Raw genomic sequence first — 20,807 nt, 5'->3', positions numbered from 1 at the left:
TGCAGTGAGCCGAGATTGCGCCACTGCACTCCAGCCTGGGCGACAGAGCAAGACTCCATCTCAAAAAAATATATACTTGTGGAATTAGGCAAGAATTAGGAATAGTTATTTTATTTTGTCAAATGCTGCTTTTGTCAAATTCCGCATTTACTGAGGTTATTGTGTGGTTTTTTGTTTTTTAGTTTGATATATGGTAATTATATTGACTTTCACATATTAAACCAACCTTGCATCTCTAGGATAAAGCTTACTTTGTTCTGATGTATTCATTATCCTTTTCATATATTCAGTTTACTAAAATTGTGTTTAAAATTTTTACATCAATGCCCAAGAATAATATTGGTCTGTATTTTTCTTTTCTTGTAATGTCTGTGGTTTTGCTGTCACGGCAATACTGGCCTTGTAGAATAAGTTGGAAAGTGTTTCCCCCTCTTCAATTTTTTTTTTTTTTTTGAGAGACAGGATCTGGCTTTGTCACCCAGGCTGGAGTGCAGTGGCATGATCTCAGCTCACTGCAACCTCTGCCTCCTGGGCTCAAGCCATCCTCCCACCTCAGCCGAGTTCCTGAGTATTTAGGATTGCAGACACGTCACCACAGCCAGCTAATTATTTTGTATTTTTTGTAGAATTGAGGTTTCACCATGTTGCCAGGCTAGTCTCAACTCCCGACCTCAAGCAATCCACCTGCCTTAGCCTCCCAAAGTGCTGGGATTACAGGTGTGAGCCACCACACCTATCTTCTCTTCAATTTTTTTTTTTTTTTTTTTCTTAAGATGGAGTCTCACTCTGCCCAGACTGGAGTGCAGTGGTGGCGATCTCAGCTCACTGCAATGTCCGTCTCTCAGGTTCAAGTGATTCTCATGCCTCAGCCTCCCGAGTAGCTGGGACTACAGGTGTGTGCCACCATGCCCAGCTAATTTTTGTATTTTTTAGTAGAGAGGGAGTTTCACTGTGTTGGCCAGGCTCGTCTCCAACTTCTGATCTCAAGTAATCCACCTGCCTCAGCCTTCCATAGTGCTGGGATTCATCCACCACACCTGGCCCTTTCTTCAATTTTTAAAACAGAGTTAGTGTCAAATTGGTATTGTATCTTCCTTAAATGTTTATAGAATTTAAGCCTTCTAGTGAAGCCTTCTAGGCCCAGGGTTTTCTATGTAGGAAGATTTTAAATAACTGATTTCTTTAATAGATATAGGGAAATCCAGATTTTCCTTTTTTTTTTTTTAAATGAGCTTTAGTAGTTTGTATCTTTCAAGGAATTTGTTTCATCTAAGTTGTTGGATTTATTGGCATAAAGTTAATTATGGTATTCTATTATTCCTTTAAGATCTCTACAATTTGTAATGATGTTTTCCTTCTCATTCCTGATATTGGTCATTTGTATCTTCTTTTTTTTCCTGATCAGCTTGGCTAGAGGTTTATAAATTTTATTGCTCTTTTTAATAAGTAATTAGCTTTTGGTGAATTTATTTTTCTCTGTTTTTCTATTTTCATTGGATTTTGCTTGCTTCAGATTTAACTTGCTCTTTTTTTAGTTTCTTAAGGTGAGAAGCTACAGTCATTGATTTGAGACCTTTCCTGTTTTCTCATATAGGGGTTTAGTGCTGTAAATTTCCCCTTAAGTACTGCTTTAGCTACATCCCAAAGATTTTGATGCATTATTTTTATTTTCCTTCATTTCAAAATACTAATATCCCTTTGATTTATTGAGATGTGCCATTTAATAGCCCATTCATGGACTACTTAGAGGTATGTTATTTAGTTCCTAAATATTTGGGGATTTTCCAGATGTCTTTCTGTTACTGATTTCTATTTCAATTCCAGTATGGTCAGAAAATATGCTTTCTGTGACCTGAATCCTACTAAGTTTTTGAGACCTTTTTTATGGTGCAGAATATGGTCTATCTTGGTGAGGTTCTGTGTGTACTTGAAAGCTTCAAGAATATACATAAGCCTTTCTGTTGTTGGGTCGAGTGTTCTGTAAATGTCAATTAGATGAAGTTGATTGATAGTGTTGTTCAAGTCTTCTATATTCTTATTGGTTTTTTTTTTTTTTTTTTTTTGTCTATTTGATCTGTCAGTTATTAAGAGGTATGTTGACGTCTCCAACTGTAATTTTGGATACTTGTCTATTTCCTTTATAGTTCTGTAACTTTTTGCTTTATGTATTTTGAAACTCTTATTAGGTACATAAATGTTTAGGATTGTTACATCCCTTTAATGAATTAATTCCTTTATCATTACTAGGGATAAATAAAATCATTTCATAATATTCTTTGCTCTGAAATCTATTTTGACTGAAATAGCCATTCCAGCTTTCATTTGATTAGTATTGGCATGGTGTATCTTTTTCTATCCTTGTGCTTTTAATCTATTTGCATCTTTTTACCTTAAAGTGTATTTTTTATAGACAGCATATAGTTGGGGCTTGCTTTTTAATCCACTTTGACAATCTCTGCCTTTTAATCGGAGTGTTTAGACCATTTACATCTAATGTGATTATTGATATATCAGGTTAGGTTTAAATCTGACATCTTGCTATTTGTTTGCTGTTTGTCCCATCTCTATCTTTGTCCCTCTTTTTCTGTACTCTTTTGGATTATTTTCTATGATTTCATTTTATCTTCTCTGACTTTATTAGGTATAATTCTTTTTTTCTTAGTGGTTGCATTAGGGTTTATACTGTACATCTTTAGCTTATCACAGTCTACTTTCAAGTGATAACAGGCATACCTCAGAGATACTACATGTTTGGTTCTAGACGACTGCAATAAAACAAATACTGCAATAAAATGAAACACATGAATTTTGTTTCCCAGTTCATTAAAAGGTATGTTTACACTGTACTGTCATCAAGTAAGTGTGCAGTACCATTATGTCTGAAAAAAAGTGTACACAATTTTAGAGTGCTCGGTTGCCAAAAAATGTTAACAATCATCTGAGCTTTCAGATGGTCATAATCTTTTTGCTGGCAGAGTGTTTTGCCTTGATGTTGATGGCTGCTGGCTGATCAGGGTGGTGGCTGAAGCTTGGGGTGGCTGTGGCAATTTCTTAAAACAACAATGAAGTTTGCCACATCAGTTAACTCTTCCTTTCACAAAAGATTTCTCTGTAGCATGTGATGCTGTTTGATAGCATTTTACCCACAGTGGAACTTCATTCAAAATTGGAATCAGGCCAGGTACAGTGGCTCACACCTGTAATTCCAGCACTTTGGGAAAATGAGGCAAGAGGATCACTTGAGCCTGGGCAACATAGCGAGACCCCATCTCTACAAAAAAAATTTTTTTTAATTAGCTAGGCATGGTGGCACATGCTTATAGTCTCAGCTGCTTGGGAAGCTGAGGCAGGAAGATCTCTTAAGCCTAGGAGTTTGAGGCTACTGTACTGTGAGCTATGATTGTGCCACTGCACTCTAGCTTGGGTGGTGGAGCAAATTCATATCTCTAAAAATGAAAAATTAAAAAACTTTTAAAAATTGGAGTCAGTCCTCTCAAACCTTCCTGCTATTTGTCATTATCAACTGTGTATGTAATACTCTAAATCTTTTGTTGTCGTTTCAACAATATTCATAACATCTTTACTAGAAGTAGATTCCATCTCAGCCACTTTCTTTGCTCATCCATAAGAAGCAACTCTTTATCCATTCAAGTTTTATCATGAAGAATACAATAATTCAGTCACATCTTCAGGCTCCACTTCTAATTCTAGTTCTCTGGCTGTTTTCACCACATCTGCAGTTACTGCAGTTTACTGAAGTCTTGAATCTCAAAGGCGTCCAAGAGGGTTAGAATCAATCTCTTTGAAACTCCTGTTAATGTTGATATGCTGACTTGCTCCTATGAATCATAAATGTTCTTAATGGCATTTAGAATGGTAAATTCTTTCCAGAAGTTTTCAGTTTACTTTGCCCAGATCCATCAGAGGAGTTATTATCTATGGCAGCTATAGCCTTATGAAATGTATTTCTTAAATAATAGACTTGACAAAATTCCAGCCAGGTGCAGTGGCTCACGCCTGTAATCCCAGCACTTTGGGAGGCCGAGGTGGGCAGATCACTTGAGGCAGGGAGTTTGAGACCAGTCTGGCCAATGTGGTTAAAACCCCGTCTCTACTAAAAATACAAAAACTAGCCGGGTGTGGTGGTGCACACCTGTAATCCCAGCTACTCAGGAGGCTCAGGCACAAGAATCGCTTGAACCCAGGAGGTGGAGATTGCAGTGGGCTGAGATCATGCCACTCACTATACTCCAGCCTGGGTGACAGAGCCAGACTGTCTCAAAAAAAAAAAAAAAAGTCAAAATAACTTCTTAATTTATGGGTTGCAGAATGGATGTTGCATTAGCAGGTGTGAAAACATCATCCTTCTCCATATACATTTCCATCAGAGCTCTTGGGCGACTAGGTATACTGTCAATGAGCAGTGATACTTTAAACTTTTTTTTTTTTTTTTTCTGAGCAGTAGTTCTGAACAGTGGGCTTAAAATACCTATTAAACTGTAAACAGGTATGCTGTCATTCAGGCTTTGTTATATATATAGAACACAGGCAGAGTAGATTTAGCATCATACTTAAGGATCCTAGGATTTTTCAGAATGGTCAGTGAGCATTGGCTTCAACTTAGTCACCAGCTGTGTTAGCCCCAAAAAGAGTCAGTTTGTTCTTTGAAGCTTTGAAGGTAGGCATTGACTTCTACTCCCTAGCTCTGAAAGTCCTAGATGGCATCTTCTTACAATAATTTTACGTACTTCTCCAGCATTACCCTCCAACAGAAGGCTGTTTTGTATACATCGAACCTGTTGTTTAGTGTAGCCATGTTCATCAGTGATCTTAGCTAGATCTTTTGGATAACTTGCTGCAGCTTCTACATCAGCACTTGCTGCCTCACCTTGCATTTTTATGTTGTGGAGACAGCTTCTTTCCTTAAACCTCATGAACCAACCTCTGCTAGCTTCTGACTTTTCTTTTGCAGCTTCCTCACCTCTCTCAGCCTTCATAGAATTGGAGCGAGTTAGGACATTGCTCTGGATTAGGCTTTGGCTTAAGGGAATGTTGTAGCTTGTTTGATCTGCTATCCAGACCATTCAAACTTTCTCCATGTCAGCAATAAGGCTGTTTTGCTTTCCTTTTGTTGCTGTTTTTTGTTCCTGTTTTGTTTTGCTTTCTTACATTCGTATGTTCACTAGAGTAGCACTTTTAATTTCCTTCAAGGACTTTTTGCATTCACAACTTGGCTAACAGCATAAGAGGCTTTACTCAGCTTTCTACATGCCTTCCTCGCTAAGCTTAATCATTTCTAGCTTTTGATTTAAAGTTAGAGATGTGTGATTCTTCCATTCACTTGAACACATAGAGGCCATTGTAGGGTTATTAACTGGCCTAATTTCAATATTGTTATGTCTCAGGAAATTAGTGAGGCCCAAGGAGAGGGCGAGAGATGGGAACAGCCAGTCCATGGAGCGGTCAGAACACATAAAATATTTATTGATTAAGTTCACTGTCTTATGTGGGAATGATCTGTGGTGTCCCAAAACAGTTATAATAGTAGCATCAAAGATCACTGATCACCATAACAGACGTAATAATGAAAACCTTCGAAATGTGAGAACTACCAAAATGTGACAGAGACACGAAGTGAGCACATGCTGTTGGAAAAATGGTGCCCATAGGGGACCACAGGGTTGCCACAAACTGTCAATTTGTAAAAACTGCAGTATCTGCAGAGCACAGTAAAGTGAAGCACAATAAAATGAGGTAGGCCTGTACTTCTCTCCCTCCAATCTTTATACTATTATTATGAGATATTTGACTTCCTCATGTTACAAACCTCACGTTACATTTGTTAGTACTTTTCTTCAGTTATCTCTTAAAGAGATTTAAATAATAAGAAAAATAATCTTATGTACTTATCTAGCACTACCATTTCTGTTGTTCTTCATTTCTTTGTTTAGATCCATATTTTTGGCTGGGCATGGTGGCTCATGCCTGTAATCCGGCACTTTGGAAGGCCAAGACGGGCAGATCATTTGAGGTCAGGAGTTTGAGACCAGCCTGGTGTGGTCAGGTTGTTTCAGCCAACATGGTGAAACACCATCTCTACTAAAAATACAAAAAAAAAAAAAATTAGCCGAGTGTGGTGGTGTGTGTCCATAATCCCAGCTACTTGGGAGTCTGAGGCAGGAGAATCGCTTAAACGCAGGAGGTGGAGGTTACAGTGAGCCAAGATCATGCCACTGCACTCCAGCCTGAGCCACAGAGCAAAACTCTTGTCTCAAAAAAATATAAAAACATATTTCCATCTCATGTCATTCTCCCTTCTGCCAGAAGGACTTCTTTTAACATTGCTTGTGGTGCGAGTCTGCTGGTGATAAATTCTTTCAGGTTCCGTATACCTGGAAATTCTTTTATAGTAATATGCTAAGACATTTGTAGGGCTTACTAAGTTTATTCCTGTTTCCTTTTTTTTGGAGACAGAATCTCACTTTGTCGCCCATGCCAGAGTGCAGTGGCACGATCTTGGCTCTCCACCTCCCAGGTTCAGGTGATTCTCCTGCCTCAGCCTCCTGAGTAGCTGGGATTACAGGTGTGTGCCACCACGCCTGGCTAAATTTTTTGTATTTTTGGTAGAGATAGGGTTTCACCATGTTGGCCAGGCTGGTCTCGAACTCCTGACCTCAGGTGATCTGCCTGTCTCAGCCTCCCAAAGTGCTGGGATTACAGGCATGAGCCACCATGCCTGGCCAGTTTATTCCTGTTTTTTAGGGATCGTCCTTTATTGTCTGATGTTCACACAATGTTTTGAAAACCATTGTTTCATATATTTTGTCTTTTTTATTGTTTCAGGCAGGAGGGTAAATATGGCCTATGGCCCTTGTCTCATCTTGGAAGTGAAGCACTAGCCAAGAATTAGAGAAAGGAAGTAAAGTGGTTGGGGCAAGACTTTTTCAGAATTGGCAAGTAATGGGCATGTGTCAAGGCAGAAAAGGGAGAGGAGTATGTTTTTATCCAGAAGCTGGGATTTCTTAGATAACACAAAAGTACCTCTGTACAAAGCAGTCTATATAAGCAGTTAATTAGCAAGTTAATGCCTTTTGAAGCTTCTGGGTGGGACATACTAAATCTGAAACGGACTGAGTATGTTAGCTCATGCCTGTAATCCTAGCAAGTTGGGAGGCTGAGTTGGGAGGATCTCTTGAGCTCAGGAGTTCGAGACTAGCCTGGGCAACATAGTGAGGCCTTGTCTCTATTAAAAATAAAAATAAAAAATTAGGCCAGGCGCGGTGGCTCATGCCTGTAATCCCAGCACTTTGGGAGGCCAAGGCAGGTGGATCACGAGGTCACGAGATTGAGACCAGCCCGAGCAACATGGTGAAACCCCGTCTCTACTAAAAATAGAAAAATTAGCTGGGCGTGGTGGCACGCGCCTGTAATCCCACCTACTTGGGAGGCTGAGGCAGGAGAATTGATTGAACCTGGGAAGCGGAGATTGCAGTGAGCCGAGATTGTGCCACTGCACTCCAGCCTGGTGACGGAGTGAGACTGTCTCAAAAAAATTAAAAAAAAATAAAAAATTAGCCAGGTGGTGTGGCTTATGCCTGTAGTCCCAGCTACTCGGGAGGCTGAGGCAGGAGGGTCGCTTGAGCCTGGGAGGTCAAGGCTGTGGTGAGCTATGATTGCACCACTGCACTCCAGCCTGGGCAACAGAGCAAAACTCTGTCTCAAAAAAAAAAAAAAAAAAAAATCATGAAGCATTGCTGATAATCTCTGTGGACTTTCCTTTAAATCTCAGTGCCGTCCTCATTGTTCAGTGGTTTTGAGTCTGCTTGAATGTTGTGTCAAAAACAGCGGTTTATTGGAGTTGAGGAGCAGGAACAGATACGAAATGGCTTCTAGAAAGAATAGCCAGAGGGAGGCTCTGGTTGGAGTTGAAGAAAAAGGTTTTGGAAAAGTTGCAGAGCACCTTCCCCTGAAGTCTCTCAGTTGGGATGCTCTTTAATTCTCATATTGGAAAGGCTGTCCTAGTCACTTAACAGTTCAGTAATGGGAGAGAATTTTATTCCACAAATGAGGTCACCCGGTTGAGGATATGGTGATCCAGAAACTTTTTTTATACTGTATAAAAACTCAAACAGTTTTCATCTGGCAGCTTTGTTGCAGACAACATCCCATGTCTGTTTGCCTGCACAAGGTGTGAGTGAGTAAAGAAAGTGGGGGTAGGGTCTGCTTTGGCTGCCATAGTAGCACAATACCATAGACTTGGGGGCTCAAGCAACAGAAGTTTATTTTCTCACAGTGGAGACTGGAAAGCCCCAGAACAAGGTTCCAGCAAGGTGTGGCTTCTGGTGAGAAGTCTCTTCCTGGCTTGCAGGTGGCCACCTTCTCAATGTGTTCCCACGTGTCCTGTCCTTGGTGCATGCGGTGGGGGTAGAGAGATTGATCTCTCTCTCTTTTTTTATAAGGCCACCAGTTCTATCTGATTAGGACCTCACCTCACCCTTATGACCTCATTTCATATTAATTACCTTCCAAAAGCCCTATCTCCAAATAAGCCACATGGGGGTTTGGGCTTCACCATCTAAATTTGGGAAGGTGACACAAACGTGCAGTCTGCAGCAGAGGGAATGAGATGCAGCAGCTGCATAGGTGCCTGACGGCTGTGACACAGTTCTTTTGTCAGCCTCTCAGTTCTGGGTACATTATGGCCATACCCTCCAGAGGCCTTAGCCCTGGTGACATGCCTTCTGCCGCACACCTCCAAACCAACAGCTTTCAGAATTAGATTTGGATTCCAATATTTTGTTGAAATGATTAGAATCAGCCTGAATGTACTGTCCTGGGGTGCCGTTGAGGTTCTGTGGGGAAAGGAACGGGGCTCCTGATGGACTTTGTGTTGCTTGCCTCCAGGTTCTTCTTTGCGGTCCAGTTGGTCCAAAGCTACATGAGCTTCTTGATGACAATGTCTTTGTTCCACCAGAGTCATTGCAGGAAGTGGATGAGTTCCACCTCATTTTAGAGTATCAAGCAGGTAAGGAAATGAGTAAGTAATGGTGGCAAGACCAGTCAAGGGACTGTGTATTGTCAGATTGGGGTGTGACTGTGCCAGAAATTTATCTTTGTAAATTAGCAGGATCCTGTTTTTGCCATACTGAAAGTTTCCTGACCTATTGGTTCTACTGAGCTGATACTGGCCGTTGTCTCAAGGGAGACTGAGTATTATAACATGGAAGAAAATTCCCAGGTCTACAAGCAGAATTGCTCCGAACCCAAGATAAATCAGGTCATAGGAAAGCAAGCATCTCAAATAAAAGTGAAAACGTGTTAAACACACATATATAAAGTTTTCCTTTATGACTAAGACAAGAGAAAGGCAGGTAGCATCCATTCAACTCTGTGCTGGATTCTGCCCTAGGCCTTTCTGACTGACTCTTCCAAGCTGCTTGGGGTTGATTCCAAGCTTCTGGCAAGTTTCTCTGGAGCATTTTATTTTTCCTTGGGTGTGTGAATGGAAGTGTTTTGTATTTAACATCACTGTATTGTTTCCCATCAGATGTTCTAATGTTAATAAATCCACATCCACTGCATCCCATCCCCTCTTCCCAGCAGATTTTATATGTTACGTAGATTAGGCATCTGGTTTCTGAGAGAATATTAAATACTTGGACATACTTTCATCCTGTGTATTTCCTGCTGTAATTTTCCCTCTGCCCAGAACTCAGACTCTTGAGTTTCTGATTCAACACATTGTTAATACACATTAAAGACTCAAGCATCTAAACAGACTAATTGGTACCTTAAAGCAGCACTTAATACTCTTCAGTGAACTACTTCCAAGTCAATTAAGAGAATCTTCTCTACTAGAGTAATTAACTTTAACATAAGATATGAACTATGTTATTTCTTGAGAATTATGCCTTTCTCCAGGTAGAAAAAAGAGTTGTAACATGTTCTGGTTCTCTTTCGGGTGCTTACTAGAATCAGTTGGGAATTAAAGAAGGATAGGGTCTGAAAATTAGGGACACAGCGTTGACGTAGGCAATTCATACTTAATGCTACACAAGTTTTTGAGTTTCTCAGCTTTAGTTTTCCCAAATGGGAAGTAAGAGTAATAGTTTTTACTGCCTGATCATTGTGGTAAGAATTAAGAGATTGGTTGGTGTGCGGAAACATTGTGAGCAGCTTGGATGAAAAGATGACCTGGCCGCACGTGGTGGCTCACGCCTGTAATCCCAGAACTTTGTGAGGCCGAAGCGGGTGGATCACAAGGTCAGGAGTTCAAGACCAGCCTGGCCAAGATGGTGAAACCCTGTCTCTAATAAAAATACAAAAATTAGCCAGGTGTGGAGGCGGGCGCCTATAATCCCAGCTACTCAGTAGGCTGAGGCAGAGAATTGCTTGAGCCTGGGAGGCGGAGGTTGCAGTGAACTGAGATTGCACCACTGGACTCCAGTCTGGGCAACAGAGCGAGACTCCATCTCAAAAAATAATAATAATAAATAAATAAAAGAATGACCTGACTGTGGACTGGAAGGGTCTGGAATTGCTAAAGATGAGCCTCTGAGGTATTGCTGCCATGAGTTCCAGATTCATGTCAGTTTTTTTGGCACCCACAGCAGGAACTGGGGACCTTTGTGATTCCTGGTTTGTCATTTTTCCTGGTGACTACAGAGTGGAGAGTCTTATGTCTTCAGCAAGACTTTGATGTTGTATTGGACAGCTGTGCCTTGTATGTAGTTCAGGAGACAGCACAGTTCACCGCACAAAGAGTGTCTCCATCCTTGGGTTTATAAGCTTCACACTTCAGTTTTTCTTTCCTATGCCTTTTCTGCATACAAAGCAGTGGACTTCCATTAAACTTTGTGAAGTGACATTTTCCTAGGTCCAAGGAGGGAGCCTAGTCTAGTGGCAGCAGCCCTGGGCTCAGCTCTCTCAACAGAAATCCATTCCCAGCTTCTCTCTGACCTCAATAGGGAAATTCCAAGGGATTTGTCCATTTTTTTTTCCACATTCTCTCTTACCAGATCTCCCCAGAGAAGCCCATTGTCAGGCTTGGGCTGGGAATCCAGTGAGTCACTACGCAGAGGTTTTGCTGACTTACTGGCTGAGGGCGGGATGATATACTGAGAAGAGATTGCTTACAGAAATGAATACAACACTTTGTGAGGAAAGAGGGGTGCTAACTACCATTACAGGCAGAATTAGATCCATTTGCATCTGCCCCCTGCCGTGGCCTCTCCAACGGGGCCGTGAATATGCTGGAAGTGTTTGTGTCTAGCCTGGAGGAGTTTCAGCCAGACCTAGTGGTCCTCTCTGGATTGCACATGATGGAGGGACAAAGCAAGGAGCTCCAGAGGAAGAGACTCTTGGAGGTAATGGCACTGTTACAGAATTTCACAGATCTCAGCTGATGGTTTTCTTCAGGTTCCAGCCTCTCTTGGCATCTGCTGCCTTGTTTCCTGTGGAAACAGCAAGCAGCTCTGCACGGTTCTTCTCATCCTTGCCTTGCAGAAGCCTGTTTATTTTTGCCTCTGTCACTTCCTGAAGAAATCACTGTATTTTGAATACAGTGTGGCTCCTTTCTCCTAGGTTCAGTTAGGTCGTGTTTCCTAGCAGTGTTACTATTCAAGGGTTGAGTCCACGTCTTGCTCTCTGGAGAGTATCAATGTAATGTATTTTTCCCATCATACAGAGTCTTTGTTGATTTGCAAAATGTTGGATTTGGGGTTCATACCCATATTTTTTGTTGTCATGGGCATTTAGGTCATCAGTCTGTTCTCTTATTTGCTTGTTCTTTTGTTAATTCATTCCCATGGCTATAGGCCAGACACAGCATGATGCAGAAGGGATATGACAGAGGATGACACAGGCCCTGCCCTCAGCTCACAGTTTACTGCTGGAGATAGACACTTGGAAAAAGTAATTGCAGGCTGGGCATGGTGGCTCACACCTGTAATCCCAGCACTTTGGGAGGCTAAGGCAGGAGGATCACCTGAGGTCAGGAGTTTAAGACCAGCCTGGCCAACATGGTGAAACTCCGTCTCTACTGAAAATACAAAAATTGGCCAGGCGTGGTGGCGGGTACCTGTAATCCCAGCTACTCGGGAAGCTGAGGCAGGAGAATCGCTTGAACCTGGGAGGCAGAGGTTGCAGTGAGCTGAGGTCGCGCCACTGCGCTCCAACCTGGGCAACAGAGTGAAACTCCATCTCAGGGAAAAAAAAAAAAAAAAAAGGAAAAAAGAAAAAGGAATTGCAAAATCATGTGCCTCAGTCCTGTATTAGGGTACAGTGGTGGCCCCGGAAAGGAGGTAATCAAGTCTGCTTAGGGGTGGTAGGATTAGGAAAGGCTTCATGTTTAGGGAGGAACTAGCACTTGAACTTGGGTCTTTAAACAGTCATTCCTCTAAAGCAACTCACATAGAAGCAACTGGAGCAGCCAGATAGTCTGACCCTTTGGATCAGGTGCCCAGAAACCACTGATGGGCAGCAGGGAAGAGGAGATGCAGTGAGCTTGGCTGTTGGGAAGAAATTCAGCCTGCTTAAGTTCCAACTGAATGAAAGATGCTCAGGGCAATGCTGTGAGGAAGAATGTGCTTTAAACAATGACAGCCTATACTGTCTGCAGGGCGTGCGTGCTGCACACTGTATGCTGGTATTTGGAAGTCATGCTGCCGTTCTGTACTGTCTCTCCTGTGTTTGAGAGCTCAAGTAGGGCTCTCCTGGGACTCAGGGGGAGCTAATTACCTTGAAAAAGGCATATAGCACCCATACTATGTTTCTGTTTCTTGGCTGGGTTTGGGTTTAGGTTTTTGGTTTGTTTCTTGCAGTGCCATGCTGACCTTAGGCCAGTGTTGCTGGGGTCTCCTCAGCCAGAAACCAGCCTGCTTGGAGCCAAGGCTCCTGTGAGGTGCCTGAAAGTGCCCCCACAGCTAGGAGACCTAAAGCCTCTTCCTTTTCTTCCCATTGTGTTGACTGGGTTTTTCCAGGGGAGGAGTGGGGCCAGTTAAAAGCTCCCCATGCCAACCGATTCATCTTCTCTCACGACCTCTCCAACGGGGCCATGAATATGCTGGAGGTGTTTGTGTCTAGCCTGGAGGAGTTTCAGCCAGACCTGGTGGTCCTCTCTGGATTGCACATGATGGAGGGACAAAGCAAGGAGCTCCAGAGGAAGAGACTCTTGGAGGTAATGGCACTGTTACAGAATTTCACAGATCTCAGCTGGTGGTTTTCTTCAGGTTCCAGCCTCTCTTGGCATCTGCTGCCTTGTCTTAGGTCCTGGCCTCCCAGGGACATATCTTGGCAGCTGGCTGTGGAGCTTGCCTCCTGCTGCAGTGAGGCACCTCACTGTATCCCTTCAGACGTGGGCAGCAGCTTGAGTAGGACAGGGCAGAACATCTTCTTGCCTGAGCCTCTGCATCCTGTGCTAAACCGACCATGGCTGCAAGCTGCAGGGTTTGTAGTTTGTGTCCTTTGTGTTATTTGTATCATCTCACTTCACATCAGCTATGCTGCAACTCCTACAGATTCGTACAGCAGTCGAAGTGAACTGCCATCTCTGATTCTGTATCCCTGATAGCTCTGCACAGCCTAGTCTTCCCTGGTGGGAAGAGTGTCCCTTGTCCACAGAGGCGGTGGGGGACCCACATTGCTTGTAGCTCCCGTGAGCATGCAAAGAAGGCCATTACCAGGAGGAACCGCCTCTCAGGATCTGATCTTTTCTTCCCTCTTTCTTGACTTCCTTCTATTTCTAATGGCAGTGCTTATCTTCTTCTCTTTGCAGGTTGTAACCTCCATTTCTGACATCCCCACTGGTATTCCAGTTCACCTAGAGCTGGCCAGTATGACTAACAGGGAGCTCATGAGCAGCATTGTCCATCAGGTAACCTCATGGGACCATCGTTTGGCCCTGATCCTCATAGAGCCTTGCAGAGAAGCTTTTTTGTGCAGTGGGACCATCTGTTTGGGCTCAGGGACTGGCTCACTGACATGTAGGTTTGTGTCACTCAGACCCAAGTCCATGGAGATCCAAATAAGGATCCAGGACTGTTCTGAAACAGCAGTATCTCCTACTAGGTTAAAGTTATGGCAGTGTAACTGACAGATTGTTGATCTTATTTCTCCTCTGGAATGGAAAAGTTGAAAGTGAATGGAAAAAACTGAAAGCCCAGCTCAGCTGCTTTCAGTTGAACTTCAAGAAGCTCAAAGCAAAGAAACTTTGAGGGAACCTCCCTCCTTCCTCAGGCATCTGGGTGTTCAGTGCCTGCCTCTGGGCAGCAGCATTGATTAGTATAAATCTGAGCAGGTGAAGCTTCAGAACACAAGCTCTGGAGACTTGGGTTGGCATTCCAGCCTTGCACTCACGGGCTTCATGAACTCAGGCAAGTTACCTCACCTGGCAATCTAGTGTTACCTAATTTTAATTGGTAATATATTCATTTGGTTAAAAAATACCCAAAAACTATGAAAAGATATACAATGACGTCTCCCTTCTACTTCCTCCCCTTCCCTACTTGTACCCTTCATCAGTTTATTTCCAGAGTTCTTTTGTACAAGAAAATACGGAAATATATCCTGATTTTGTTTTCCATCCCCTTTTACCCAAAAAGATAGCATAGCCTACTGAATACTCTGTTCTTCACTTTGCTCTTTTTTTCACTAAATATATCTTGGAGATCTTCCTGCATCACTAACATGGAGAGTATCCTCTGTCTTTTCACAGCCATATGATTAAAATGAATGTGTAGATGTACCTCCGTTTACTTAACCTGAACCTTCTTGATGGACATATTGGTTATTTACTGCCCTTTGCTGTTACACACAGTGCTGCAGTGAACAACTTTTATACATGATTTTATTTTGCCTGTGAACAAGTCCATATTTAGGAGAAAGTCTCAGAAGTAGAACAGCTGGACTGGAGCATAAAAAAGCACTTGTAATTTTGAGATTGCCAGATTTCCCTCCATAAGAATTATACCAGTTTACTTCCCACTGGCAATAATTACAAATATTTGTTCCCTCATATCCTTGCTACCAGAATGTTAAAATTTGCATTTATATCAGTCTGACAGATGAAAAAATGGTATTTCAGTATACAGTCATCCCTCGTCATCAGCGGTGTGTGGGGCGGGGGGGCGGTTCCAGAACCCTTCCCAGATACCAGAATCTGCAGATGGTTAAGTCCTGCAGTTGGCCCTGTGGAATCTGTGGATTAGACAAGTTGGCCCTCCCTATCTGCAGGTTCCACATCCTTGAATACTCTGTTTTCCATCTGAAGTTGGTTGAAGCCACGGATATGGAGGGCTGACTGTCGTTGGTTTTGTTTTTTGTTTTTTGTTTTTTTTTCGATAGACTTCATTTTTTTTTATGGTAATATTAGGTGCATAGCAAAATAGAGCAGAATCCAAGAGAGTTCCCATATACTTCCAGTCCCCTCACACACAAGCCTCCCCAACTACCAGCATCCTGCACCAGAGTGGTACATTTGTTAAGCTAGTGAGCCTACACAGGCACGTCATCAGCACCCAAAGTCCATAGTTTACACTTGGGTTCACTCTTGGTGTTTTTCAGTATAGCTTTTGTTTGGGTTTTTCTTCTCACCTTTAAAAAAATGAGCCATTTCTATTTCATTTTCTCTGTAACTGTCTACTTAACCCTTCTGAGGCTTAGTCTGTACAATGGAGGCAGTCCCTCCTTCCCTCAGAAGATTACAGTAAGAATTGGATGAAATAAAGCCTTTAGCTCAGTGCCTGACACAGAAGAACATGCAGTGAAGGAAAGCTGCTATTGCTCCAACAAAGATGTAGGCCATTAAATTTTTAAAACCATTTTATACATGCATACATACATACATACAAGGACTCCTCTCTCCTGCAAAAATTGTTACCTTAAGTGTGGTTCTCTGGTTCTAAGGAGGGAAGTGCTAAGTAAGAAAGACAGGGAGGTGGATATTGTGGTTCCCCATCAGACAGAAAACACGGACACCTGTTTGGTAATCTTTTTCTTACAGTGTTATTGCTAAATTCAGACAGTCTTCCTAACCCACACCTGCTTTTAAAAAGCTTAGCTCTAACATGAAACTGTATGCTTTTTGCTTCTTGGTGTTTTGTACAAAAAAAATCATTATAACCCTGACAGTATGTTGCTTGAGGTCTCCATTTTAGTGGTCTAATACTGCTGACATTCAGGAACTGAGAGCCATGCCCCATCAGTGGTAAGAGTATCTCCTATGTGTGCAGTGGCAAAAGCTAGGGACCATGGAAAGAAACACAAAATATAGACACCTCTGCCTTTTGTCTTACAGTGGCATATCACAAAAGACTGCATCTGAAACAATGTTACTGCAGCTTTCCAATTTCTCCCAAATGATGATGAAGGTGAAGATAGGGGTGTGATAGCTAAAACAGTGACTTCAGGGCCAGGGAGTCCTGTATCAAGGAAGAAAGCTGCCTGCCTGTGTTCCCTGTCATTTAGTCACTGGCTGTGTCATAAGACATCTTAGAAGCCAGGTTATCTCCATCAGAAAGATACCTGTTGTTGTTTTTGTTAGCAGGTCTTTCCCGCGGTGACTTCCCTTGGGCTGAATGAACAGGAGCTGTTATTTCTCACCCAGTCGGCCTCTGGACCTCACTCTTCTCTCTCTTCCTGGAACGGTGTTCCTGATGTGGGCATGGTCAGTGACATCCTCTTCTGGATCTTGAAAGAACATGGGAGGAGTAAAAGCAGAGCCTCGGATCTCACCAGGATCCATTTCCACACGCTGGTCTACCACATCCTGGCAACTGTGGATGGACACTGGGCCAACCAGCTGGCAGCCGTGGCTGCAGGAGCTCGTGTGGCTGGGACACAGGCCTGCGCCACAGAAACCATAGACACCAGCCGAGTGTCTCTGAGGGCACCCCAAGAGTTCATGACTTCCCATTCGGAGGCAGGCTCCAGGATTGTATTAAACCCAAACAAGCCAGTAGTAGAATGGCACAGAGAGGGAATATCCTTCCACTTCACACCAGTATTGGTGTGTAAAGACCCCATTCGAACTGTAGGCCTTGGAGATGCCATTTCAGCCGAAGGACTCTTCTATTCGGAAGTACACCCTCACTATTAGGAAGATTCTTAGGGGTAATTTTTCTGAGGAAGGAGAACTAGCCAACTTAAGAATTACAGGAAGAAAGTGGTTTGGAAGACAGCCAAAGAAATAAAAGCAGATTAAACTGTATCAGATACATTCCAGCCTGTTGGCAACTCCATAAAAACATTTCAGATTTTAATCCGAATTTAGCTAATGAGACTGGATTTTTGTTTTTTATGTTGTGTGTCACAGAGCTAAAAACTCAGTTCCTAAATCCCCAGTTTATGCAGCGCCATCAGGTATTTTAAGCTAAACTTCTTCACCCCTGAGAGCATGTCAGCTGGAGAAAAGCACTTCTTCCTTGCCCACTTGAGAAGTGCACGCCCACTCACCCAACATCCTGGTCTCTAGGAAAGCCTCATGTGAGGTTCCTCTTTCAGCTCAGTGCCCATGGGCAAGGATCATGATTTCCATTCAGTGTTACAATGACAATATTTAATGAGCATAACCTTCTCAGTCTCCTGCTCTCAAATTTAGGACAGAGCCGCTAAGGACAAAACAATCCCTCCCGTGCTTTATGATGGCAGCAGGGGCTGGGGAGCCTCTGAGGGACTCTTTCATTCTGCAGTTGTCTGGAAGCCTGGGTAGCGTCATGAGCTGAAGGATCGTGCTTTCCTGTCCTGGCTCCATAGGTTATAGGCTGGCTGGTGAAAGGTTCACGTGGCCCAGGCTGAACTTCATTGCCTAGCTTTGGATGTGCTTTCTGCCATAAAGACTGATTTTTGTTCGTTCTGAGCCTTCAAGGAATTTGTTTTTTACAACTGGAATATGCTCCTGTGTGTGTTAACAGATCATGGATGTTTTATGTTTTCACTGATCATTTAAAGAGTTTGACCTCAGAGCTCCAGGATCATCAGTAAATTTGTCATGTTATATATTTATTTTTTTATAAATCAAGACTTCTGTGTGCTCTTAAATATATTAAAAACAATTTACATTTCAGGAATTCTGTCTGTAATTGATTTTTGTCTCCATCACCACTCTGGAACCAGATAAGATAAAAATCATTCTGATCTTCATTTGTGATGTGCATGTTACTTTGCTCTTGAGGTGCTTGCAGTCCCTCATGCTGAGCCTGAGCTATAGGCTTGTCCTGTGGGGTTGAAAGTGACACAAAGTACTAGTATGAAGTAGCCCAGTTAAAGCTGAATTGGAGCATAGCAGTTTGAGAGCATGGTGAGCCTTTTCAGCTTGTTGGGAGGGCAGTATGAACATGGCAGCTGGTGGTGGGCCTGCCTAGTTCAGGGGTCTTCATTTCCCCTGGGCCCACAGCAGCTTCTGGAATCTCAAAGCTACCTCAAGCTCTTCATTTGTGACCTCCCTTTCCCTGCTTTGGATAAGAAAGCTTGATTACTCCTTCAAAGTAAATTTAAGCCTAGAATGCAGCTTGTAACTCAAAGCTGCATTCTAGGCTTAAATTAAGGAAATCTCTGGCTGCTACCTCTTCCTTCTGTTTCCCAGATAAGTTAAAAATAACCACCAACCTTCTAGCCTATTTTTATTAGAAAGGCTCACATGAAATTTTTATTTTCTCAAGAATTGAAATATTTATATTCTAAACCTAAGAAGACTTTATTAGGAGTCCTGAAGTGTTGACATGATCTTTTCTAATGTCTAAGTTGACTAAGCCCCTGGTCCTGAGTGTATATTCTTAACTCGTTCTCCATTTTTTGATTGGTGATGCCAGTAAAGACTAGTTCAGGGAGTATAGACTACACATACCCTAGAGCAGTGTTTTTCAAATAATGGATCTTGAACTAATAGCTACTAAATCCATTTGGTGGTTATCACAAAAAGCATAAAAACATGATACATTATAAGGGTAAGTATAAGTAAGCATTGTTTTGTAAAATGTCAGTGACTGTCTAAGTGTATATAGATTTGAACATACATACATCCCGCTGCAGAATGTCCATCTTTTTTGTGAAGCAGCTAAGCAATAGAAGTGATGGGTATTTATCACACAAGACAGATTATGCAGAGGTGAGTTGGAAGGGTAGGATAAGCTGAACGGGTGGGGGCTTCAGGTATTTTACATATGATTTTATATGAAGAAATCTTTGAAAATCCATTGGCCTAAAAAGGATGCCTGGTGAAGGGTGAGTCTTCCTGAAAAGTGTTGGTACACTCCCTCTGGCTTTCATTTGAAACTGATTTTAGTTTCAGGGAAAAGAAAAGCTGCAGCATACAAAGCACTACCAAGAAGTAAGAGTACAGCCAAAAATCCGTCATCTTATCATGCAGGTACAGTTTGCATTGTATTCTCCTGGCAAGTTTGAGAAGAAATCCAAATTCTACAAAAGGTTTTGAGGTGGTGAGTATTGAATGATGTTGGACAAGTTACCCTTACTGAGCCTTACTTTGCTTATCTGTAAAATGGGGTTAATGGCGGTACCTACCTTCATAGGGCTGTTGATTACAGGAGACTGCCATGTGGAATATTTAGCACAGTATGGGGCACATATTTAAGAGCTAAATAATTGTCAGTTATAACCAAGCTGAACAGAGAATTTCCTGGGTCTCTTTAGAACTATTTTAAATCACTGAAAAGCTACTTGTAATAATTTAACATTTTGTTTTCTGGTCTTTTTTTTTTTTAAAGTGAAAATGTTTATATAGTGAAACTGCACAAATTTTAAGTGTGCCATTTGGTAAATTTGTTTTTGTGTTTTTGTTTTTGAGAGAGACTCGCTCTGTCGCCCAGGCTGGAGTACAATGGTGCAATCCCAGCTCATTGCAACCTCCACCTCCTGGGTTCAAGTGATTCAACTGCCTCAGCCTCCGGAGTAGTTGGGATTACAGACACCTGCCACCACGCCCAGCTAAGTTTTTTGTATTATTAATAGAGATGGGGTTTCACCAGGTTACCCAGACTGGTCTTGAACTCCTGACCTCAGGTGATCCAGCCGCCTCGGCCTCCCAAAGTGCTGGGATTACAGGCATGAGCCACCACACCTGGCCTTTTTGTTTTTGAGACAGAGTCTCGCTCTGTCATCCAGGCTGGTGTGCAGTGGCTCAGTCTCGGCTCACTGTAAATTCCACCTCCCAGGTTCAAGCGATTCTCCTGCCTCAGCCGCCCTAGTAGCTGGGATTACAGGTGCCTGCCACTAGACCCGGCTAATTTTTGTATTTTTTGTAGAGATGGGGTTTTACCATGTTGGCCAGGCTGGTCTTGAACTCCTGACCTCCGGTGATCCGACTGCCTTGGCCTCCCAAAGTGTTGGGATTACAGGCGTGAGCCACCACGCCCAGCCAGGTAAGTTTTGACAAATGCATATGCTTACCTAACCCAAGTGGCTACCAAGATTCAAAATGGGCCAGGCGCGGTCTCTACTAAAAATACAAAAATTAGCTGGGTATGGTGGTGGGTGCCTGTAATCCCAGCTACTGGGGAGGCTGAGACAAGAGAACTGCTTGAGCCCATGGGGCAGAGGTTGGAGTGAGCCAAGATCATGCACTTCTACCTGGGCAACACAGCCAACTCTGTCTCAAAAAAAAAAAAAAAAAAAAGATTCAGAATGGACAGCCCCAAGCACATTGTCTGAGTTAGTCTTGATCTGCAAGGAGCAGCAAAAATGAAAAGTCTCCATCACCCTAGATAGTTCCTTCATGCCACTTCCAAGTCATCCCCACCGCATACCTCAAGCCCCAGAACAACCAGTTATTTTCCACCAGAAATCAGTTTTGC

The 20,807-nt window shown here is 42.6% G+C and overlaps 1 protein-coding gene across 5 annotated transcripts in view; it reads left to right on the top strand.

Moving 5' to 3' along the window:
• ADPGK (ADP dependent glucokinase) overlaps positions 1 to 18,065 on the top strand; it is a 32,455-nt gene extending 14,390 nt beyond the window's left edge. For 3 of the 5 annotated variants that reach the window (XM_016927157.4, XM_054667785.2, XM_054667786.2), the window contains 4 exons: positions 8,905 to 9,025; positions 12,981 to 13,177; positions 13,775 to 13,873; positions 16,541 to 18,065. In XM_016927157.4, the coding sequence (XP_016782646.1) occupies positions 8,905 to 9,025; positions 12,981 to 13,177; positions 13,775 to 13,873; positions 16,541 to 17,095 (972 nt within the window). In that variant the 3' untranslated portion in view covers positions 17,096 to 18,065. The remainder of the gene's footprint in view (positions 1 to 8,904; positions 9,026 to 12,980; positions 13,178 to 13,774; positions 13,874 to 16,540) is intronic. The other 2 variants (XM_016927158.3, XM_063795255.1) reach the window with 1 other exon arrangement.
• The last annotated feature ends 2,742 nt before the right edge of the window (positions 18,066 to 20,807 follow it).

This window comes from Pan troglodytes, chromosome 16 (genome assembly GCF_028858775.2).
Source record: "Pan troglodytes isolate AG18354 chromosome 16, NHGRI_mPanTro3-v2.0_pri, whole genome shotgun sequence".
Taxonomy (NCBI): domain Eukaryota; kingdom Metazoa; phylum Chordata; class Mammalia; order Primates; family Hominidae; genus Pan; species Pan troglodytes.
The sequence above is the reverse complement of the archived record's forward strand: the minus strand, read 5'-3'. Positions and strand labels throughout refer to the sequence as shown.